At 41.8% G+C, this 24,838-nt stretch overlaps 2 protein-coding genes across 6 annotated transcripts in view; one reads left to right on the forward strand and one right to left on the reverse strand.

Moving 5' to 3' along the window:
* Positions 1 to 3,863: 3,863 nt before the first annotated feature.
* On the reverse strand, positions 3,864 to 24,060 carry tshr (thyroid stimulating hormone receptor). The gene is made up of 10 exons (XM_076083842.1): positions 23,194 to 24,060; positions 17,896 to 17,967; positions 16,032 to 16,106; positions 13,123 to 13,197; positions 12,502 to 12,576; positions 11,682 to 11,759; positions 10,964 to 11,032; positions 9,000 to 9,077; positions 6,387 to 6,575; positions 3,864 to 5,903 (listed from the first exon to the last, which is right to left on the reverse strand). The coding sequence occupies exons 1-10, from the start codon at positions 23,364 to 23,366 to the stop codon at positions 4,451 to 4,453; spliced, it is 2,337 nt and encodes a 778-aa protein (XP_075939957.1). The 5' UTR covers positions 23,367 to 24,060; the 3' UTR covers positions 3,864 to 4,450.
* Positions 23,896 to 24,838, forward strand: part of cep128 (centrosomal protein 128) — a 39,591-nt gene continuing 38,648 nt past the window's right edge. The window contains exon 1 of one of the 5 annotated variants that reach the window (XM_076083841.1): positions 23,896 to 24,835. In XM_076083841.1, coding sequence (XP_075939956.1) covers positions 24,656 to 24,835 — 180 coding nt within the window. In that variant the 5' untranslated portion in view covers positions 23,896 to 24,655. The remainder of the gene's footprint in view (positions 24,836 to 24,838) is intronic. The other 4 variants (XM_076083840.1, XM_076083839.1, XM_076083837.1 and 1 more) reach the window with 4 other exon arrangements.

Genomic DNA, 24,838 nt, shown 5'->3' on the forward strand with positions numbered 1-24,838 from the left:
AATGTAGTAGCCAGGCCTGTTGGCTGAGACATGTTGAGTTTATCGTAGTCTGTGAAGCTCTTTGAAACAAAGAGCCTCTATCCATTTCTAATGGAGATTCCTCCTTTCCTGGTTTTCATCCATTGTTGAATTCCATGTAGCTACTTCAGTTTCAGGGTTCTGGTATAGGGCATGCTGGCTCACTGTCACACTGTCATGGCTTAATGGGACACTTGAATAGAACAGAGCCATTGTTAGTTATTAGTAACCCCTGTGCTCTTCCTGCTATGAATCGCTCACTGTCCTGTGAGGTAAATTCTTATCTTTGAGCTTGCAGAAGATATCCAGGTATTTCAAATCAAAGGGCAAAAAGTCATGAGAAGTTGTGTTCTCATTAAAGTCAAGTCTTTTGTGATTTTGTCAAATCAAGTCTAAATAACAGTAAGCTCCAAGTGAAGGGCATGTTTGTTAAACAGTGTCTGACTCCTCCCCCCCCCCCAAAAAAGCTTTCCAGCATATGACAAGTATGCCCACTTCACTGAACAATTGAGCAGGTGAGTTAGCAGGGTTTATTGTGAAACTTGTTTTTTTGTTCTTCACACAAATACCTCTGTCACTTTATGTATGTACAGATGAGTTCCACACTGTGAAATGCATAAAGGTAAAGAAGATTGGGATTTCTATTGCCTCTCTTGGGCTCTGGGCTCTCAACATGGTGACTTCTGAGCCGGCGGTTTGCAGCTAACGGTGCTAACAGCGCTAACAGTCCAAACTATTGCAAAACTGCTGACAGAGTTAAAGCTCTGTTTACACTTTTTGCGTGGCACCGTGGTTCAAGTGCTCAACATGCTGTTTGTTGCATTTTTCTCCTAAAAAAAGGCAGACAAACTAAATGTACTGTGAAGAAGTGTAACCTGTAAAACGCCCTAAACCAACCTACACAATGCACTACAACAATCTGATTTAGCTGGCAATATATATACTCAAACGTAAATGTTTTAGACTTCCTGTTTCTAGAGCATTTCAATTAGAATTGGCCATTTTTTGTAAAATCCCCAGACATCATAATAGTGCATATATCAATTAACAGTGTTTACCTGCGGGTGAACCAAAGGGTGAGTGCTATGCTTCCACCAGCTTCAGCTGCCACCACTGTATGAGAGCAGTGCAGAGCGGCGACCGTGAGCCAAACAAGGACTTGCGGCTGGCTATGCAAACAAAGCACAGAGAAGCTCGGATTCATTCTCTGCTCAGGTAGACATCACATTAGACACCATACTTTTACATAGCAAATAGTTGTTTGCTGTCATATTAACACCCTGTATTCCTTATACTGCACCTTCAAGCTGCCTTTAGACGTTAGCCCGATTCACCACGGATTGCAACACACATACAGCCTCTCAACGGCTTACAATATGTTGACGGCGAGCCAGCGCCTCACAGCTAACGGTGCTAACTGCACTAACAGCGCAAACTACGGCGAAATTGCTGACAGAGATAACAGTGTTTACCTGAGGGGGAACCGGTGCATAGGAGCTACGCTTCTACGCTCACATGCACTAACATACACTAAAGGGCACAAAGGGCACAAAGCAAGGTGAAACTCTGATAACAGCGCACACAGAGGGAGGGGGACTTCATTCTCTGCTCAGGTAGACATTACTCTTCTATATATTTACATAGACAATAGTTTTACGGCTCTATTAAGTATTTGAAACACTGTATTTTTGACAGAGACCATTAGCAAGGTGTTCCTCCTGTGCACATTTAATTAGCAATAAGACGTTCTGATTTAGTCATTTTGGTCTCATGCCATGCACTCCACCTGGGCAGCGTAAAAGAGTTTGTAATGACCCAGACATTCGCACAAATAGATAACACACAGAGTGAGGTTCTTATTGCCCTGCGTGGATTGTTCACGGATCAACTGTATGTCATGGTGGAATGTTTGGTGACAGTAGAAAATATAGAACTTGCTCTAAGTGTTATGGTTGAAGAGTGGAACCACTTTCAGAACAACGCTGACTTCAACTCTGTGGTTCACTCTAGTAGTGATTGAAGAGTTCTTTTTCTGTGAGAGAGAGAAACTTGACTCTTTAAGAGGACCGTCCATGCCTACTGGCCCATGGAATAATTTAAGGAGGGACGTCATAAATGCAGGGATTTTCTGTTCCCAGCAACAAGAGCTGGATGGATACTTGAAGACTCTGACCTCCTCTGAGCGACCAAGGCTATTCTAAATGTTATGATAAAAACCACAATTCCTCTGTTCAGTGCTTCACATGATTCTTTTCCCACTGTATTTGAGTTTAGCAACATAATCTGGTGTAAGCGTGATTCATTGTCGTGTCATGCCCTGCTTATTTGAGGAACTGCTTGGCGATGGGTTTATTTGAAATACCGATCGAGGAATGATGAGGCAGGCCTGAGAACCAGCTACATGAAGAGTGTCAAAATAAATCCAGTCCAAGTCTCAATCGCTTCGTTTGGCTCTTTCAGTCTGTTGGTTTCTCTGATATAATCTCTGATATTTTGTTATCCTAAATTGAGGTGTAGTTTCAGAGGGCAGGTATGTCACCATCCCCAGTACCTTCGCGCTCACCCTCGCAAATGTGAAGTGGTTTTGATTTTTATCAAACTGGACATGTGCACACTCGTGAAACAAGTATGAAATGTGGCTTAACATTAACTGTCAGTGGAAGGGAGGAGGCCCCTCACAAATGCAGCCAGGCACATCATGCTCCAGCTCCAGTGCTTAGCATTTGAAGGGTCCACACTGGATTGTTGTTGATGGGTGATTGGAGGAGATGGACACAATGCTGTGGGAAATATTCATCTGAAAATAATGACCTGAAAGCCTGGAACTGATGCCACTCTTAATACTTTCCACTTTAAAAATCAAAATCCTTCCACTTTTTGAGGTTTCATCTCACTGATATTTTGAGAATCCATAAGAGTGGTATAGGGTTGGGAATGTACTATATTTTCCATACTGAAACACACTGTTCAGCTGTCTGGTCAAATAACTTCACAACGACTTTGCAAGCTCAATTAAAAAAGGTCTGAAATGATCTCTCTTTCCTGGAAAGTCCCCCCTGTTCATCTGTATATTTCCTTGAAAAAAATGTCACCCAGCAGATGAAATGCTAACCAGATGTTAAGCTGCCATTGGCAGAGGGTGTCCTTTAACTCATAATGGCTCAATATCGCACAAGTTACAGCAGTGCAGCTCACACATGTCTCAGCTGTATTCGCTTTAAGCTCTCCCGGCGAAGGCAAAGCTATCTCTGCTGATTGTATAAGTCACTTGTTTCCGTAAGAGGATGGAAAAATGTCACGATCATGCTAGAAAAACAATCATGACATTCCAGAGGAGAGACAAGGCTTTAGCAGTATATATTTGTGATTATCATACCTGTCTGTAATTTGTAGAAAATTGCTAATAATCAAAATATGTCTTGTGTTTACTTTTGTAATTGGATCACATGCTCTCTGGAGATGAGGACGTACCTCTGCAAATTGTTTTGCTGGATCAATGTGAAAAAAGGGAATGTAAAATATCTGGTTACGTAATAATAAAAAACTCACAATAACACAAAGAACAAAATTATACAAATATTTTATGAATCTAACAAAGTGATACATCCGTTTGGTGCAGGTATAAGCCACATGAAAATACAATTTCAGAGCACTGTAAAAAACACTGCTTTCCAACATCACAGTCTAGTATTATACGATTCCTGTCTATATTTACTGTTTAGTTTCTGGTTAAAAGGTTAACACCAACAATGTGTCCTGTTTTTATCCATAAATCACCAAACACTATTGTGTACTTACATTATATATGGAGGTATTGAGATGACAATAACAAATGCAGTGTTTTTTACATTTTCTGGATAAAGTTTCCACTGTGAACAGCACTGAGCCAGCAGGCTGTCCTTGAATACAATTACCAAGTATTAATAGGGTGCCTCAGAAAAGTTATTTTATCACAGGAAAATTAAGTATTTTTTAAAATCTGTTATAATTCCTTGTATATCAATGCTAGACTGTGCAGGGATAATCTGAAATTAAAGAAAATCTCAACTAAATTAAAGGTACTGAAAAAAATATTGTATTCATAGTTATAAGTATGTTTGAGTTCTTATCTTTACTATTTTTAAAGATAAGAAGAAGAAGAAAGATATTTTTTCTTTACTGTTCTTTTCCAGTCTGTCCCTCCAAATACAAAGGACTGAGATGAAGTCGGGCTCACATTTCATTGACATTTGATATTCTCCAACAACTGGAACCGTAAAATCATCACAGCCGAAATTGTGAAAACAGCTGAACTTGGCCTGCAAGCTGAAGTAGATACAGAATACTGGATCTTTCTGTTAAATATCCAAACAGATCTGTCCACAAACACATCAAGGCCTCTCCTTTCCCACCGGAACCTGCCCTGCATTACTACCTTGAGCTGGTGTTTGGCTCACGTGTTCAGTCTCCGGCTCTCTTCAGAACTTGTCAGCTGGCAGACTGCTTGGTGGTCGGTTTGTCCGGAGCACTTCTTCAGGTGGATGGGCACTTCTTCCTGGCCCCCGTTTCCAACTTTCTTAACCTTATCCTTGTCTTTACGGTTCTGAGATGTCCCGCTGCTGCCCTTTGACGAGACCGTCTGGCCTCTGAACAGCTGTGCTCGCTGCTGACAAAGGCCCACCTTACTGAGGAGGATGAATACGTCCCCCCTGAAGGCTTTCGTGAAGATGGCGTACAGGAACGGGTTGGCACATGAATTGAGCGGGTAGAAGAGCACTAATAAAATCTTGGAGTTGGAGACGGTGATGAGCGGCCGGTCCAGCGCAGCCGACATGGCGTAGAAGGAGATAGGCGCCATACACAAGAAGTCAGTAAAGATGAGGACAGCCATGCGCTTGGCGATGTTGGTATCCTTGGATCCAGAACGGTAGTGAGGGTTATGCACTGCGCAGTAGATCTTGAAGTAGCAAGCACAGATAACAAGAAAGGCCAGGATGTTGAGGACCAGCACTGACAAGATGTAGACCTGAGCCACTGTGGACTGGGTGTCCATCGGGAGACAGATGCTGACCTTCTGGTAACTGCTCACCCCAACCAGCGGGAGCAGGGCCAGTATGAGGCAGAAGATCCAGCCGCCTAGCATCACGGCTGCCGCATGGTGCAGACGCAGCTTACGATCCAGCCGCATAGCAAAGGTGATAGCGTACCACCTCTCCAGAGTGATCACCGTCAAGGTGTAGACAGACAGCTCGCTTGCGAAGACCGTAAAAAACCCTGCAAGTCCACAGCCAGGGCCCGTCTGCCAGTCTATGGCATGGTTGAAGTACTCGGCTCGTGTGTGGAGGTCTACAGAGGCGATAAGCAGCAGATAAATTCCCATGCACAGATCTGCAAAGGCCAGGTGACACATGAGGAAGCGGGAGACTGAGAGCTTGTAGTGGCTGGTGAGCAGCACCAGGAGCACCACCACATTTCCAAGAACAGCCAGCAGACTCACAAACCACACAGACACTCGCAGGAAGCCAAAACCCATTATGTCCTCACAAGGATTGAACTCATCAGGCACTGGTGCACATGCCACCTCCTCTCCCTCCTCACACACCACATAATCGTAACGACTGTTAAAGTCTTGGCTGGTGTCCTCCTGGGGGTTCTTGAGGGTCTCTCCGAAACCCACATCCTCATCTGGCTGGCCCCCAAAATAGGCGTGGTAGTGGAGGCTTCCATGGAAGTCACCTCTCCTCCAGTCTTGGGACTCTCTGTGGCTTCCGCCATTTGGATCCTGGTCTGGGATTGTTTCCTCCACAACGTCCCCTTGGAGGGAAGGCATGCCAAGGGGCCCCACAGAGCGCTTTTGATGCTGGTCGTAGAAGGCAGTCAAGTTACAGATAAGGTACTCCACAAAGCTGAAAAACACATACAGTTTGAGTTGATAAAGTAATACAGTGGTCCTAATTTAGACAAAAATACAGAGACCTGGCTTCAATTCTCACTCACACTCAAGCGTCAAATCACATCATTTCATTTCTATATCCAGTTGAGGAAAAGTGGTTCCTATTTTGAAAGTCGTTATTCCTCTGGCTCAACCTTTTTCCTACAATAACAGCAATGATGGCATTAATTATGGCAACACTTTAAGAAGTTATAGGTAAACACGTCAGAGAAACACGTCAATCCCTGCCAAGATCCACACTGTACAAGTGCAGCTGCCCCACTCAGTATGGTAGATAATCCAAATACACAAAAACACAAGAGCATTCTATTGGACTCTGTTTGTCTTTCAAACACTACGGACACACTTATTGTGATGCATCAACTTGACTTTTCTGACTCTTCTAAGTACAGTACATTCCTAGAATGCAAAATTAGAAGAATTGACAAACGCTCACCCTCGTTTTTTTTTTAGGTTTTTGAAGCCGCAGCAGTGGCTGGGGTAGGTGAGGTTGGCGATGGTCAGGTGCTTGAAGGTTTTGATTGGCGGCAGTTTCTTGAGGGCCCAGGCATCGCGCGCCTTCAGCTCCCGGAGAGAATCAACACCTGTGGTCGGCAGGGAAGTGATCCCTGTTAGGGACACGTCTCTTTAAGGCAGAAAGGAAATGAAAGAATTTAAGAAGATCCAATTAGGTGCATGAACATAGATTTTTGTTGTTGGCTCTAATAATGGCAGAGTGGTCATGAAAGGAAAGTGGAGGGGGCCCCATAGTCCCCTCCAAAGCATGGGACTGTTCTTTGCAACATCCCAACCCCATGCAGGGTTCTTCAAAGGTTTAGTGATTTCCCAAATGCGTGATTTTTTTGCCAGGAATGATGCAATGTGTGCATGGGTGAAAATGAACAAAACAATGAAATCCAATATATTGTATATTGCTCTTCTTTTTCACTGGAACCATACTATAAGTCCTCTGCACGGGCCATGGCAGTGGTCAGTGTGTAGTCTATGGAAATATTGGATTTAAACTATTATATGTGGTATTTCTTGCGCTCTGCCGTCATGCCAAAGCCAGCTTAATCTCATCGGGACAGAGACATGCAGGGGACGGACAATCTCACTAGCATCCTGTGTGATCCTGTTATCAGGACATTCTATTCAGCACCGGACACTCTCCCCCTTCCAGGGGCCAAGTAGAGGCCACATTTTCTCTCGCTTTCTTTAGTTTCCGAACCCATTAAACCTTTAAGTCATTATGCTTATTAATGTAATTAAATAAAAGAAACACAAGCCAAAGTATTTCATATTCACTAAGAGGCCAATTGTTCTCTTTTAGTCCCAGTTGCTCTCCCCACTTCTCTGCCCGTTGCTCGTTTTTCCTCTCATGGGACACATTGTGTAAGGCTGTAAAAAATAAATAAAAAAAGCAGCACAGACTCTTAGTGTCAGTCTGATTTTGTCATTCCCAGATGTTTAACTCATGACCTCATGAAAGTGACCTCACTCAGGACATGTTCCTCAGTGGAACAGAGGAAGAAGACCTGCACACGAACCCCATTTAGCTACCCAGACACTTTATGGCTAGATCAGAGCCATAACAGCAACTAGATAGCCGTGGTAAAGGGTTCTGGCAATCAAACACTTTTAAAATGGAGATTCAGCTTGAAAAACCTTGAGAATGGCAAAAACAATGACAGTATCAGAGAAACGTCGGACGTTTCTCCCTCCCGCGCTTGCACACAATGCGTTTCAGATTTCCTGGTCAAAGACACAGCTGTGGGGGAATGATTTTTACTCTTTGCTATCCATTTCGCAGACATGTCTCATCCGGTTTGCACATTATGAACGAGGAAATTGTTAAAATCTATCTTGACATGGTGTGAATAATGAAAGTACCAAACTAGGCCTATTATTTATTCATTTATATGAGTTTTTAAAACGGGTTGCTTTATGTAAACCAAAATGTTTAACATCAGCCAACCTTAGCGTTCCTTAGTTAGTGGTCATACCAGACACAAGCTGTAGCGGTAACCCCTGCATGTATTGAACTGAGCAAGGGTGTGTTTTATTGCTTATGAGTTCAACATTTGATTTGGTTTTCTTCGTTTGAGAGCTTTTAAGTACGCTAAGCACAGAAGTGTGTAACCAAAACCATCCACCAACATCCAATTTAACCAATGTATCAATTTAAAGTGTCACTTCCGCCCAGGTCTGAGCCTAAATCCACCCTTTGTATCATTTTGAAAAAGAAAGTAGTCTGCTCTGCTCCCTGTAGTCTCCTAGTGGCAGTGAGCAGGGATATAGCTGCTGCTGACCACCAGCCCGCTATTCTGCTCATTTTCTGTAACCAGTGTAACGTTAGCATGAAAACAGGGTGGAATAAGCAAGGTAAGGTTAGCTGGCTAGCTAGCCAGCCGCTAAATGAGAAAAATGAAACAACTTGATGCTCCATTTACACAGTCTTGTCATTAACATTGATTCACCAGACTTTGTAATGTCCTGATAGCTTTAATGTCCAGCTCGCAGAAAGGAGTTAACAGGCTTGTGCTGTGCTGTGATTGTAGTGCTACACAGTGGTTACTGAAGAAGTAAAAATGATAACCGCTGTGTGATCAAACCCCCTGATCAGAGGGCGTAAACATTCTTCTATTTTATGACGTAGATTAGTCCCAAGCGGTCGTTTCTACTAAGAATTGGCTTTACAAGCCGAGGGCTGATTTAAAACCATAGACTGTATAGAGACATTTTCAACTATGAAATGCAGATTTTTATAAACTTGGTAAGAAATATCAATATTAATGCCAGCATTGATGTGTTTCATCACAGTACAGTCATATCTTTTAGTTTAGCTTGAGTGTGTGGTTACTCTTTTATAAATGTATTTAGACAGCAGATTAGGATTGTCATTGTCATTTTACATGCTAATAATACTAGGATGATGAAATCTCCAAAGACTTATCACAAAACATCCCACAAATGGATGTAACTGTGGCTCACCTCTTGGAACAATGGTTCTATTGTATGTGAGATAAGAACATGTGTCACTACAAACAGGTACTTCAGGTATACTTACAGAAGCATGGGGCCGCTGATGGTGCCCGCAAAAGCCTTTTCATCCATCTTAGTAAGATACCTGTTCCTGTGAAGGTCTCTGGACAGGAAAGCACAAATTGAAGTTTATTAGTAGAAAAGCTCCTTCTCATTTCAATCCGACTGACAAAGGCGAGGCATGGCATAATATTTCCCTAAGCCTCATCACCGCAGTTCTCTGTTTATTTTCTCTTATTTCGGGGGTGAAACATGACAGAAAAAGGCCTCACATACATTGTTGATTTAAATTAGACAGTGTGATGGTGTTCTCCTTAAACACACTGCACCCTCACTACACCATCACCCTGAATCCCTTACATCTAATGAGGATAATAGACCTGTGAGGGGTGTGTTTGTCTTGGTCAGGGTGCGCTGGGATCAGTTGTCCCCTCTGAGCAGATCAGGCGCCAACACAAACGTCCGTGTGCAAAGACTCACAAGTCATTGACCAATGGCTTAATTAGGCTCTTATATGGACCCGGGATGTGTGTAGGTGTTGTAAAAGAGGAGATTGATATCATTAATAACTCATATCCTGAATAAACAGGATTCCGGACCAGCGGGTGACAGGAAGAAAGAAAAGATGTTGCGTCAAGAGAAGAAACGGAAGCACTGCTTAACTTTCTCTTAAGGTACTGAGGCTATTGAATATACAAGTGTGACTCTAAACTGATGTCTACAAGTCACCGAGAGCAGAACATTTAATGCAGACTTCCTGATTCACACTATTGAAAACATATTTTCATGAGAATATATTTATTATGTATAATATATTATGTATTATGTATGAGAACTATTCAAGAGCTGGGCTTAGGCCCTGTTAGAGTACATATGAGACGCTACTGTGATCCTGCTGCTTTTGTGGTGCAATTTTTGGTAAGACGATACACATGCCAGATGTGCCATGCAGAAATGGTTTAATCCAGACAAAATACAGAGCAACATCATTTTTCTGAGAAGTGTAAGACCTCTAAATCGACTGATTTTGGTGTCACATATAAAAAATAAAATAAAAATGTGACTTGAGAATTGAATTTCATAAAAACGCTGTTGAAACAGTGAATCATAAATTGAGACATAACTAACGTAATACACAAGTAACAATAGCATGACACTGCTCTGATTAGTCAGTGTAATAGCATGTCCATTCGTATGTGTCTGAAACTGCTGAACAAAATTAAAGGAACATCTTGTTATTTTGGGAAATATGCTTATTCAGTTTTCTTGAATTGAAGAGTTAGATGAGAAGATTGATACCACGCTCATCTCTGTATGATTCATATGAAGCTACAGCCTGCAGCCGGTTCACTTAACTTTGATGTCAGCATAAAGACTGGAAACAGCTGAAATAGTCCTGCACATGACATCCAATAAAACTACAAGCTATTGTCGTTAGACTTAGGTGCGGAATAAATGAGATATCATGTGTTATTAAGTCAGCTTTAGAGCTGCTGGTAGGTGGATGTCGTTACCTTTGGACAGAGCCAGGCTAGCTGTTTCCCCTGTTTCAAGTCTTTAAAGGAACAGTGTGTAGCATTAGGGGGATCTATTGGCACAAATGGAATATAATATTCCTAAGTGTCTTTTCTTTAGTGTATAATCACCTTAAAATAAGAATCGTTCGTTACCTTACAATGAGCCGTTTACATCTACATACAGAGCGGGTCCTCTTCACTGAGCTGGCAGCCATGTTTCTACAGTAGCCCAGAAGGGACAAAACAAACACCGGCTCTAGAGAGGACCGTTCATGTTTTTGAGTCGGCCACCTAAGTTCTCCTACACACTAAAAGATGCCAAATCACACACACTGCACATTCAGGAGCCGGGATTAAGCGGCTGCTGGCTGTAGCCTCATATTTAGCGGCCAGAATCTTCTCATCTAACTCTTTACAAGAAAGCGAATGCACACATTTGCCTAAATGTCAAATGCCAATATGAAATACCTACACTTGATCTAGCTTGGTTCCATTGAAGGCATGATGTTGGATTTCTCTGAAGCCATTTCCATACAGCATCCTGGAACAAAAGCAGAAGTCAGTAATATCAAGGTAATAGCACTGATTACAATATGTCTCTTTAGATTTAATAACCAATCTACTGAATGAAAATATTTTCCATGTGTTGATGCCTCATCCATTTCTGCGCAGCAGTGACACAGATAAGTAGGACCTGCTGATTGCACATTCTGTGGCGAGGTTTCATCTGTCTGTGCAATTTTGTGGTTTTTAGCCCAAGATTTTCTGTAACATTCTGTTTTGTGGAATAAAAGTGCAGTCCCTCTTCCCTCCTCGCTCCCAAACCTAACCGCATACATGTGATTGCCTGTTGTGTTTTCAGAGTCTATGTACTTGTTTTTTCTATCTTTAAAAAATATAGTGAGTTCAGAGTGAGGACATGTTTTTAAACATGAGGTCATTTTGCCCAATCCACACTTCTTCTAGTGGCTATTTTAGGGTTTAGATTGGATTTAGGGATAAAGGACACTCACTGTGTATTTACTACATTGTTTTATCTAGTTCACATTCCCCTTGTGTATTTTGTATACAAGTGTATGACACAAACATACATGTAAATGCATGAAGATAAGCGGTTATTTTTCTGTACATTTATGCATGTGCATATCTGCACATGTCCATGCATGTGGTTGCTCCTGCACATATCTTACACTGTCAGCACGTCGCTTGTGATGCCACGGAATGAGTTGGCTGGAATCTCCGTGATGAAGGGATGATCAACAACCTCCCTGCAAAGGAAGACACCGAATGGAGAGGAAATGAAGTCGTGTTAATAAGAGAATAAGAAATACCTTACGCTGGAAAGTGGCACAGGGAGGGATGTAGTTGATTAATGTATTCTCAAGTATTATGTCTCAGTAGGAAAGTTAAATTAGATGGAGTGGGTGTGAGTATAGATGCTCATTTTGTGTAGACATTCAGAGGGTTATATATGGAAAGGCAGATACTTATTGACAACAAAGATGCACACATGTGCAGAAAGCACAAACTCATCTATAGGGCCCATCACACTGGACGCGGCACGGCGCGAAAAGTCGCCGTTGGAAATAATGGGTTCCAGAGATAGTGGCGGCGTTGTTGTTCTGTGTAAAAGGCCCATTATGTGACATTTTGTATACTAATACCACACAATCAAATTCTTGAAGGGAAGTGGTCTTGTTAGTAGCGGCATTTCTCAAAATTGAGACCACATTTCCCATAATCCCGACAATGTTGTGTTCCAGACATTAATGTTGCTTCCTGCCCCTCCGTCTTACATGGAACACAACGGATGGTAAACATCTAAGAGGTGATTTCATACTTTATTCCTTTTGACATTCTTAAAGTAGTATAAGATATAGTGTGACAGTCTTGTTGGTTTATGATAGTTATGGCATTAATGTGGCAATTAATTGCTGACATTAAAATTCCACACGTAGCAGTTTTAACTAGTGTGTTAAGTTTGAAAGTGGTAAAGGTATACCAACTTACAGTATGAAGTTCATGTCATTAGAGTGGATGTGGCTCAAGTCAGGGAAGAAAGAGAGGCCGGTATTGAAAATTCCCCTGAATAGCAAGAGGATAGAAACAGTGAGGACATACAGTAGACTACAAGCTCCTTTAAGGAGAACAGGTACATTACACCAGCCTAATGCAAAAGTGTAATGAGCATTTCTATTACAAACATATTCCTTAAGATCTGAGTTTGGTTTCACGACATAGTTTAATAATAACCAGCCCAATTCATTTACTGGCATATTCATGTGTGACACCAAGTAGACCAGTAGTCTGGTTACAAGCCAGGGGTTCATAAAGGACTTATAAGTCATCATGACACTTTAACATTTTTCTAAAAAGTTAAGAGTGAGCGTTCACTTTTCTGAACTGGACCTGTACCACTGCATTAAACTCAAATGAAGCATGACTCACTCTTGCCCATACTGGTGCACACAATGCTACGAATAGATCACAATGTCGAAATTATTGCCAGACGTAAAGTATTTTAAATATATACAGCACGTCTTTTTGGATTACCATAATGTCAATATGAAGGAGTCAATGACAAAAACAGTATGAGTTCAAATAAAAAAACATGCAATGAAAAATACTCACAAGTATTTGAGGTTTGGGAGATTTTTAAAGGCTTCTGGGTGAATGTAGGTCAGACTCTTTGCATTACGTATCTCTCTGAAAGACCAGACAAGAAACAAATGTCCTCAAAATGCACTTACACATACAAACACAGTCACTCAGAGCATGAGTAAGTACTAAGGAAATTATTTGGACACACATTCAGAAACACACACTTATGACTTGCTGAGAGAACAGAACGAGGTGCATGCCAGTGTGCAAGAGAGGGGAAAGTCGGTGCAGACAGCCAGGGCCGGAAGTAGAGTCCAATTAGTGTTTCATTAGTGTGTTTACTCTGGTCCGCCCTGGGCTGGACCCAACACCTCTCTCTCTGCCCTGTGAAGCCATGTGGTGCTGTGGAACATGTGTCCTGGCCCTTCTTCACACACACCTGGGACCCCACACTCAGCCCAGCACACAGACAGGGTCAGGTCAATGGAAGTCACTGAGTGGGAGAGCTTGATCTTCACTGGTGGTGTTAAAATACTAAAGCTACACTGAAATATCTGAGAACAGTTTATCAGTGAAAATAACCGTGTCCCAGTCTGCCAAGCAGTCTCCAACTGCTGAGACAAAGAGGTGAGCTGGAGAGTTTGAATCTTTGTCACAACCCTTTGAACTCCAGAGGGTCAACGACACAGTGTGTTGTAACTTCTATTTCCTTTTACTTGGATTCTCCATTGATAAAGTTGGTTTCTGTGGGTGGTGGGTGGTCTTTTCTTTGGTGCCTTTGGCTGGTCACGTCTGACAAGGTTTGCACTCTTGAATCCAGCCTTTCTAAAAAGTAGAATCAGGTTCATGTTGCCAAGGTAAACGGTACCATCATCACATACTGTGAGAAAGTAGCCCGCACAAAAACGTATTCAAGAAAAGAACACAATCATTTCATACATCAATGATTCGATCATTTAATTGGGCCAATGATGCTCTTATGACTGAATTGTTCACTTTAAGTTAATGTTTTTCACACATTGTCACATAATGTATCCTCTTTGTATATGAAGAGCCTCTTCTAGTTTTTTGTCAGTGCACGGGTCATCATTTCTACATGATATCGATGTGGTCAAGTTAAAGCAACATTTATTGGTTGTTTGGCCACTTGGGGGCAAATAACAATGACATATTATAGCCTCATAAAGGTGTTAAGGTGAACGTATTAGCAAACTGTTGACTATGTAGTCATCCAGCAGACATGGGGTAACATTAGCATTAACTTGGAGTCGTGTTTCTGGATAGCAGACAAATGTAAGTCCAATATTCTCTCTCCTTTTATCCTTTCTTTGTCTCCACCAACTCCTGAGGCAGAGTTGGCTCTTTAGCTGCTAAATGCTCCACCCTGTTCACCAGCCAGTCGCTAACTGTCCTTGTCTGCTGTTGGGTGTTAAGCAGGTAGCATACCGTGTGTTTATCAGAGCTGGAGCTTCTGCTGCTGGAAATGAGGGTTATGAGAACGATGAGATTAAGTTGCAGGCTGTAAAACCTAAACAATCTGCTCAGAGACACTATTAAGTTCCGTAGAGCTGAGGGAAACTGCTGAGTCGGCTAATGATTTGTAACTACATTTACATTGACACATATTAATTGGATCAATGCAGCTTTAACTACCCACTTTATTTCCTGTGGATGACCCAGACAAACATGCTGATGTTGCTGCTGGAAAGCTTTTGTGCCAGTTTTTTTAAGCACAAATGACCACAAATGTTGAAGCTTTCGTGAACTGTGTGTTTTTTTATAGGTTGATCATTATGACATTCACATCACTTGCCAACAGATGATCAAAACTGAGATTCATCTATTTACTGTGCCAGTAAAAAGCAAGAATTCTTGACATTGGTGGTTTCTCTTGTTGGTGGCATGAAACAAACTTCACCCAGCTCCCTCTGAATTCTCTGCTTCGACTGCAGTCTTAGATCCACAGCTGCTGTCGGCCTCGAGCAGCCAACAGGAAGCGGAGCATTAATTTGTGTCTGACCCTGAAGGAAACCTGAGAGAGATGCCATTATCTGATGTATTGCACTACACCACACCAATCAGTGGCAAATAGGCCCCAGAGATCCAAAATACACCCCCAGAACACGGATTCAACCCTCAGCTCGCAGTTTGAATTATTGTTTCTGTCTGTGTTTTGATGTCTGGAATTCGGCAGCTAATAAAGAAAGACAAAAAGGAAGGGTAATTGAGATAAAAAGGACAGCCACGTGATAAACCAAGTCATGTCCAATGAATCTCTGTAGCTGTTAATCAAAGCCACTGTCTCAAACGGCTACGCGTGCACACATTTTATACAGTAATTGAAAAGTGGAAACACACAAACTGCTGTGTTACAAAGATGCTGTAACTTGGAACAAATCATTCACATAGGCAGGAAGTCTTGCAGTAATATATGTAGTGCTAGGAGGTGTTCTGCTAGAAAGTGTGTGGTCCTCCCTGAGACCAAGCCATAAATCTTTATCCAATAATTGAGAATAGAGTGCACTCCAAGACTTTTCCCCCTGAGCTGCTTTAACAAGAATATGAAGAAGACAAGGAGAGGACCCACATACTGGCTGTTGTTCAGCCTCTCTGCTCTGTTTAGACCAGGATCAGTAATAATGGATCAGATAATAAGATATTTCACCAAATTGAATTGTTTCACATCTAATTTGCATGCAGTGATTCCCACAACCGCTATTCTTTTGTCAATTTCTTCAAGGGGGAGTGAGGTAAAACTGCTCTGATGAGGAGCAGTAAGTGGTGTGCAGGGAGAAATAAGCTTCTAATGTGTTTCTTCCTTGCTTCCATTTGCTGCTGGCAAGGTTCAGAATTAAGCATTTTTGTCTCCAGAGAGCAAACGGAGCAACTTAATCAATAAAGATCAATAAAGAGCGTGCATATTTCCTTTCGTTACTCACATATGGGTGATTTTCTTCAGGCTGTAGAAGGAATGCCTCTCCAGCCTCTGCAGCGTCACATCCACTGATATATATCTAAAAGAAATACACAGAGCTTATACCAAATCTGAAGTACAAATTGCCTTTGTATTATCAAAAATAATGATGTTTTCTAACCATCTGTTTAACTTGAAAGAATGCAGGTACTGTACCAGCGTGCAGGCGAAATACAAGACGTGCTTTAAAAAAAAGAGTTAGTGTGTGGCTCTCAAAATGATCCGAAAGCCTGCAACTCTTTCCTGAATTTATCAACCCACCTTGCCTAAAGCCTCCAAAGTCACGGGTAATTTTACAGGTATGCACCCGACATATACATTACCCAATCATCAGTCACTCTGCTCCAATTTGTTATTACTTGGTAACAAGAATGCTCTTTAAATAAACCATGAATTTAGCACTCGATCATCCTTCACAATGACTAGATGAAAACACAACGTATGTTCTCTTTACTTATATTACTTATAGTCTGACTAAATCTACCATGCAGTCATATTATCTGGATAGAGAGCACTCCTTACTGCTAACAGAAAACTTCTCATCCACCTCCGTCTTCCTTCATGCATGACTTGGACGCAAATGTCGGAATCAGCGGCTGGGGATCAAGTGTGTATTTTAACTCTACACATCTCTACTGGGAATCTAAAATCACCACACACCCAAAACGCTCTGGAATACCTAGTCAATGTCCAAGCCCCGCTGCGGTCGAAGGACCAACATTCCTATTGAAGGAACGCATTAACGCTTCCAGCTGTGATTAGGAGCCAGCAGTGATGCTAACCAGAGAGCATATCATCTGCTTGGGTGGGAGACAGAGAGGAAAAGGGTGGGCAGTTTGGAACCGGGGTAGGTTCTCACTTTTTAAGCAGAGCAGTTGAAAGGCAACAGGTGGACGAGAACGACTGTAAAGGGTTTGTGTTTGAATGAGTGCTGGGCAATGATTACAATTTTTTATCGCGATTAATCGCATTGTTATGCGCAAAGTTCAATAATGAATTCAAAAGTAGTCTATTGCGCACTTTTATTTTAAAAGTACTGCTATATGAACAAAAGTGCAATAACATTTGGTTTGCAAACACTTTAAACACATCAGGTTCTTGTTAGCAGCAGTATTCCCTTTACACAGCAGCAGTTCTATCTCTTCACTATCTGTGCTCAGTGTGCTGACGTGAAACGTTCCACTGCTGTGCAACAGGAATAAAATGTTTCAGCACGTTTCATCAAGATGTCTGTCTTCTGTCTTCATGACAGTCAGAGCATGTGAATGCAGCTCTACTGTTCATCAATATAATGCTGTAACTCCGAGGTGATGACGGTTACCCAGCGATGTCCAGTAGTCTCCAGTGAGAGCAACAGCTGCTGCACGTTGTAACGCCGTCGCTTTTGTAATCCTCTCCTTTTCATACAAGTCGTGTATTCTTCTTGTGATGGTGCGTCTTCAGGCTCATAGGTTGCAATCCTAAGAACGTTCCTCAGACCGACATCTTCAACAACACTAACCGGCTGCAGTGTGTAGCTCCACTTCTCTGTGGCATTTGTTAGCTTGTCTTGCGTTTGTTTATCTATACTTCTCCCACACGCTGCATCAACGTAGTCTGCCGAAGACTTCCTCCACTGTTTGTTTGGGTGATTTGCTGGCATCAGCGGTGTGTATTGCATTTTAAAAAAAACTGCGTTAATGTGCGATAAAATAATTGTCGGCGTTAATTCATTAATGCGTTAACGCGATAATAACGCATTAACTTGCCTAGCGCTAGTTTGAACAGCAGTTAATAAAACGTGTACGAGCCTTGAATGGAATAATCCCTCTGAATAAATTGCCACTCACATCCTGGAGATGTTGACCATGTTGGCAAAGGCGTCTGTCGGCACCGATGACAGACGGGTCTCGAAAAGCCATCTGGTTGGAAAATAAAGATGGACATTTTAGTAGTCACAAACACATTTTACTCTCAATGTCTTCTAATGGCAATTAGCAAGGTGTTCTTTGACATTTACTAGATATCTTGGCAAATACGCTTCTTTGCTTTCTTGCAGAGAGTTAGATGAGAAGGCAACTCTCACATCTGTAAGGTGGGCTAAATATGTAGCTAACTAGAGCCAGCAGATGGTTAGCATAGCTTAACTGGAAACAGCTAGTTTGTCCAAAGGTAACAAAATGTGCTCACCAGTACCGTAATTGACACATGTTTTTATCTGTTAAAAAAAGTGTGATAGCAACATATTGTGGTTTTATGGTGGGTAATATGCTAGGCTACTTCCTGGTCAGGAGCTCTTCTTGGACTCTGTTGACTGGCAATTGCACTTGGCCAAGAAATAGTCACCCCCATACCTTCTTGTTTTTACACTTTTTGTACAGACTAAACAAAGGTGATTTAGAAGTGCAGACAGGTGCTTTTTGTTCGTGTGGTACAGAGCAAGGCTAGCTTTTTCCTTCAGTTTCAAGTGATTCTGTTATCAAAATGTAAATTTCAAATCAATCATTTTCGTCTTTACAATTTTCCAATAACTCTCAACAAGAGGAGATCTAAAGGTAAGAGATGAGAAAAAAGGGAAAGACAGATAAAAGCCCAACACTGATACATTTCAGAATCAGATGAAAGTTTTTTTTTTAAGCACATGGTAAAACAGACTCTCCTGTAGGAACATGGGAAAAAACAAAAACCTGGATGTGACTGGACCTGAGCTGGCAGCCAAATGAAACAATGTCTGGGTCTGTTTAGAACAATGTTTCAGAAAAGGTTAGGACCTAAGTGTGGGATACACAGTTACACATTGTTCAGGATACATTAGTACTCAGTGTTACAGATACACTGTGAGAGCTGAGACAGAAAATATTTACAATCTCATCTATACTCCTATATTGTATCCACAAATCAAACCTTTTAGCTTTTTGCTGTTTTTGAGTAAAAGGAGAAATTGTTCAAAATTGGAAAAAAATCAAAGAGAAATAATTTGACATTTTAGGAATTACACTTTTTCAATTGTTGCTTAGATGAGAAGATAAATGTTACACCCTTATCTGTACTGTAAATAGCCTATAAAGCTATAGCCAAGAGATGGTTGGCTTAGCTTGGCATAAAGGCTAAAAGCAGCTAGCCCGGCTCTATTTAAAGGTTAAAAAAACAGCTGCTAGTTGTAGATTTATATTTAACATACAGAAATATTCGTATCTGACTCCTGGCAACCAAAGCAAATAAGATTTTCTCCCAAAAACTTAAAGAGTAGTCTATATTGTTGGCACTTTTTCCTAGCTAGTCAAAATGTGTTATTTCTTTCCTGTGATCTTGCAGCAGATGTTGTTGTGGTGGATTTGGGAATGACAACATAGTAATAGAGGAAAGAGATAAGGATGGTAGCCACATGTGTTGATGTCGTGTTGTTTCTCCAGAACCAGCCTGAAGGAGGATGCACATTCAGAGTTAGTTCCACTGCATCCTGTCTCAACTGGCAACAGTGTATGCATCCATTTGGAAACAGGTATAAAAAGTGACTCAGCCAAAGCGAGCATCTTCACGCACCTTCGGTTGATCATGGGAACAATAGACTAATTCAGAGCCTGAGATCTGGCCCGTGGGTCTGAATTAGGTTCTCATGGGGTGGGGGTTTAGTCAGTCAGTAGACACGGGAGCACAGCACCCTGCACGCGCTCTGACAAACTCAAACAAACAGCGGGACACAGAGCAGACCCTGATACCAAACACCCCTGTCAGAACCGCGCTGTTTCACCACCGCGCTCAAACCCAAATAACGGCATGCATTTTCTCCCAGGAGCGCGGGGAGAAGACCAATGAGCCCATCTCGGAGGCTTGAGGAGAAAATTACTCCCCCGACTTCTCATTTTGGATAGAAACTCGAGAAAACACACAGGATGGGAATTGAGTTTGAAGTGTGGAGAAGCCATACAATTCATAATATTGCCAGCGTTGGATTGACATCATAGCTGTGTTTACTATGGGCTCCGTCTCCTGATGTGTAATGGTCTATGGGGACTGGTAGAGAGGGTCAGTTACATACTCGGCTGCACATTCAACCTCCAGTGTGATTCAATATAAACTCATGTAGAAATGCTTTCTAAAAGATAATTCCCAAAAGAATAATCCGTACTGTCCTCTCAGCCGGAACGCTTGGATATGCAACACACAGTTACCTTTTTACTTCATTTTTCTGTTCTAATCTTGTGTGTTCTGAGTGTACAGTAGCAAGATAAAACAAAGTTGCTCTTGGTGGTGGACAGTGATTACCTTTTAAATTAGTTTTATTCTAGGTTTTATAAAATATAAAATGAGTCTTCTCCTAATTCCGTGAGGTAACTACTGCAGAAGTAACAGTAACAATTTCCATTGTACAATCCATTGGTACAAATTAATAGCTGGGGAACTGTCAGTATTTCCAGTAATCTCAGCTCATCATGATCAACGTGCCACTTCTCATTTTACAATTAATCCCAGTGCTCATCTGTTACCATTCAGGAAACAGCGTTTTTACTCTTTCAGTCAGTGTTATTAGATGAGAGGTCGAGGGACATCGAATATAACGAGTTATCACATGTTTCAACTCCAATCCAAAAATTCTGAAGTTTTTCAAAGACTGAAACGTTTTTTCCCCTTTCCCTTGAAGTCTTTTTTTCCTCTTAATTATTCTCAAATGGTCCTCTCGGGTGTTTGAGAAATGTGCTGTTAAAGGTAAATATTGTATTTGAATGCATCGTCCAGACGCAGTCAGGACTCACGCTACGCAGGCTTTTAAGCGTGTCTGTGCTTGCCTTTCCACCTCTCTGCCTCCCAGTGACACATGCACTAACCTCCACACACACAAAGGACTCCAATCTCTAAGTATCCACACATGCATACTCACACACAGACACGCACAGGCGTCTGCTTTGCTGGAACATATTCCTCCACAAAATTATTTTTAACCAGACTCTTTCATTGATGAAGCAGGGGTACAGCACAAACCTCCACCAATGTTGAAAAAAAGTTGGAAAAGGAATATATTTCTCTTATTTGCTTTTTGACAGAGAGTTAGATGAGAAGATTGATGCCAATGAGAGGGGTATTGATCTATTTGAACTATTTCACCAAAAGACAAGGTTCCTATCATGTGATTTTTGAGTAGAATTTTGACCCCGACGAAAACAAAGTCAAGTGACTTTCTAAGCATAGTGCGTGGCTGGAGTTAGTAGGGCTGGACTGCACAGGACTGACCAGGGCAGCAGGGCCGTTCATTCCTCAGTGTGTGTAGTTTACAACAAAATCAAACTCCCTCACGCCTCATCTGATAGGACATCGCGCTCAATACACAGTCTATTTTGGGCTTATTTTTCTCATCAGGAGGGTTGACAATCCCGTGCTTAGTGGCATGCTTTCATGTCTCTATCCTCCTGGAGGGCTCTGGGTAAACTTTGGGCAGGAATGTGAGGAAATCGTAGGGGACATCGGGGCACGTGGTCAAGTGAATTGGGGCAGTGATCAGGAGATAATTGTATGTGATCGGTGCTGTTGGAGGCGATGCAAAGTGGTGTTTGGGATTGAAGGATGGAGGGATGGTTATTAGCGAGCCCTAGATCAGTGCTTGTGAGGAATTTTGTGTAAGTGGAACAGTAAGGGAGAGTATCAAACTGGTTATTTTCTAAACAACTTCATTAAAAGTTCAGCTAATTTTGCATAATTTCTGCCCCGTACTTAAGCAAATTAGGAAGCGTAAAAGCCCTGCTACATTTTTCAGAGGTGACCCTGACTTATTACATCATGTTGGCTCCCAGGATAACAAGACGACAGATTGCACACAGATCAGCTGTATGTTATCATTAAAAAAATATTTCTGTTGGTTTATTTGCCCTCTGCTAATAAGACACATAGCCTCCTCTCCACTGATGACAAGGGTTTTATTATTTTGGATTATCATCTTTGTAGTAAAAAGTGAAGGAAGATGTAAACCTTGGATAAAACTTCTCTTCTCTTTTCTTTTCTCCCCTTTACACTGTACATCATATCGATTTCTGGGTGTTTGTCGGACAAAATAAGCAGCTTGAAGGTGCCATGATGGGCTCTCACAAGCTGTAATGGGGATCCCAATTTTCTGACATTTTATAGTTTAAGCATTTATTTGAAAAAAATAGTCAACAGAAAATCACTAATGAAAGTAATCATGTTGCGTCCCTAGCTGGCAGTAATATTATTATACTATCAAAGTATATACGGTTACTGGAAAGTGGACTGGGTGTACTTCACTATGTGGTGTTTACTGTAGTGTGATAGCTGGCAAATAAGATGAGACCATTATCTAAATAGTGTGTGTCAATGTTAGCTTGGCTGTTAGTGAATTAGCATACAATTAAGAAACAATAGGCTATAAAAAAACATCAAAGTTGAAGCTGAATGAATAAATGTGAGCAGGTGTGTTTGTTGTTTTTCAGAAATGTCCTTTTTCCTTTATTTAAATGTCTCTTGTCCACAGAGCACGCCTGCAGTACGGGCACTAAGGACCCTGAAATGTTCAGTCTTCTGTGAAATCTTCTGAAGTGGACATTCTGGGTTGCTTCTCTTTCTCTCTGATATGTTTCTCCCTCCATCCTCAAATATCTTGAATACAGTTAACCTACAATTGCAAGATTTAGGGACAATTGATAATGTGATGATATTAGATATTGTACTGTAAACTGTAATGCTGATTAAAGAGGCAAATGAAAAACCAAAAACTGCAATTAAACTCAATCCACCAACAAAAACAAGACTATATATGAGAAATTCAGGTTGTCTTTTTTATTTTTTATTATGGTTCCACTGGTGGAATAATGTTGTTTTTTTTTAAATCAATAATTAAAGCCAATTATAAATCATTCAAAAGTTTAGTGTTCCTTTAATGTATTTCAGATGAAATCCAGTATCAAGTCACCCTGACACCTTTGGAACATAGCTTACTACATACTACTGAATATAATACCTCAAAATGGAATAACTACTTAACATCACAGACAGCCGCAACGTCCCTCTGGGGGCACTTTGAAGGAATATTCAAGAAGTTATAATGATTTTTCCTCGGGGTTAAGAGCACTTCACATTCAAAATGCATGAAAAAAAGCAGCAGAATCACTTTTGCAGATGCCTTTTGCACGCCTACTTACAGTGTCTCCGTGCCTGCAGGAAACCTGGGGAGAATACCAATGTCAAAGCAGGAGATTGTGTGAGTCTTCCACTCAGAGCACTCGCAGACAGCAGGGCAGGAGTCAGCCTCCGACGCTCCGGGGCTGATAGAGAGACTGACGAGCGTAAACAACGCGCACGTTATCACCTGCATGCTGGAGGGCTGCTCGCTGTCAGCTTCGGCTCCAAATATCCCCAGTGACTTCTGTTTTTCCTTCAGAGTCCTCTTGATGTCCACAACAACACGTATTTATCAATTCAAGTGAAGCAGTCTGGTCTGTGGTGTTTGTTTTAGGTGTATAATCCTCAGGTAGAGACAGTGGTGTGCTCAGTGTTCTTGACAGGGCCCCAGGAGTTCCTGTGAGGCTGTGAAGGTGGAGATGCTGTAGGACGGACAGCTGCAGTTCTCTGCTGGGTTTAGAGGTGGTCTACAATTTGAGGGGAGGGTGGACTTCTGAGGCACTCTTGTGTTAGACTCGAGAATAGTTTTGTTCTTGTGCTATTGCATTCAGTTCTATACGGTGAATATTATAGTTATATTTGTCCAATTATGCCGAATTTATATATTATGCTATATAGCTACTATAGTCAGTTAATTAACATAAACTGTCCATTTCCCTATATAGCTTTTTCCATTATTTTCTTATTAACAGTTTGGCTTTTCATGTGCGAGAAACAATTCCCTTCTTTTCTTTCCTTTTTTCTTATCTTTTCTAACTGACAAGTGGTAACACTGGCGCTAACGCAAACCTTTGGACAATGTAGTTCACAAATAATGGATTCCCACACTGTTCCATGGTCGCCAGCCTACATTTCCCAGCGTCCCTTGGAGCTGCTGCGAACGGTTGTTTTCCTGCTCGGACGCGGCTAGTTCAAGTTGCCATATCACGGTAACCTGACGGTAACGCCAAGAGCTGCTCTTCTGTTAGCTATCACCAACAAAGCGAAACACCAATGGATCTCGTGCAACGTAGTTATAGCGGTATTAGTTATTCCCTCGGTACCCGCTGGGTATATACAGTGTTTTGCAGTGTTCACAGTATTGTTGCAAGGCTACATTAGTTGGCTAACGTTGGGTTAGCTAGCTAACGTTCATAGTAGTTGGTTTACCACTTGTTGCTAGCCAGCTGGAGCATCCCCCTCAACAGTACCCAGCAACATGTTTGGGAGGACGGTTTGAATTGAAGCGCTTTGCTGGTCAGATAGCTTTCTGTCTCCACGGGTTGCTAAGGCAACGATGACAAAGCGCCCATTTTCGCTAGCTATGACCAATATATCGATTGTAAAAAAAGTTCAAAACCAGCCCAGTTTGTTCATTAATCTGATTAACGTTGCAGTCAACAGCTAGCGTTTTGTGCAGACGAAGCCAGGTCAATAATCGTCCGATTTACCTAGTCAGCCGTTTTTCGTCGGCTCCACCGTAAACCTGCTCTGTGCCAAACTATGGATACGTCCAGTGAGTCCGATTCATACGACAGGACCCTAACCCGGGGGCACAGGCCTCGGGGGCGTGAAGCCCACCGCATACCTGGCCGGGACAGGGGCAGAGCCAGCGGGCGTGGAGGTGAGGGTCGACCCGCAGACATCTCCGAGAAGATCAGCACACTGGCGACCACTTTACAGGTA

This window comes from Anarhichas minor, unplaced genomic scaffold, assembly GCF_050575085.1.
Source record: "Anarhichas minor isolate MPS153535 unplaced genomic scaffold, ASM5057508v1 ptg000136l, whole genome shotgun sequence".
NCBI classification, from domain to species: Eukaryota; Metazoa; Chordata; class Actinopteri; order Perciformes; family Anarhichadidae; genus Anarhichas; species Anarhichas minor.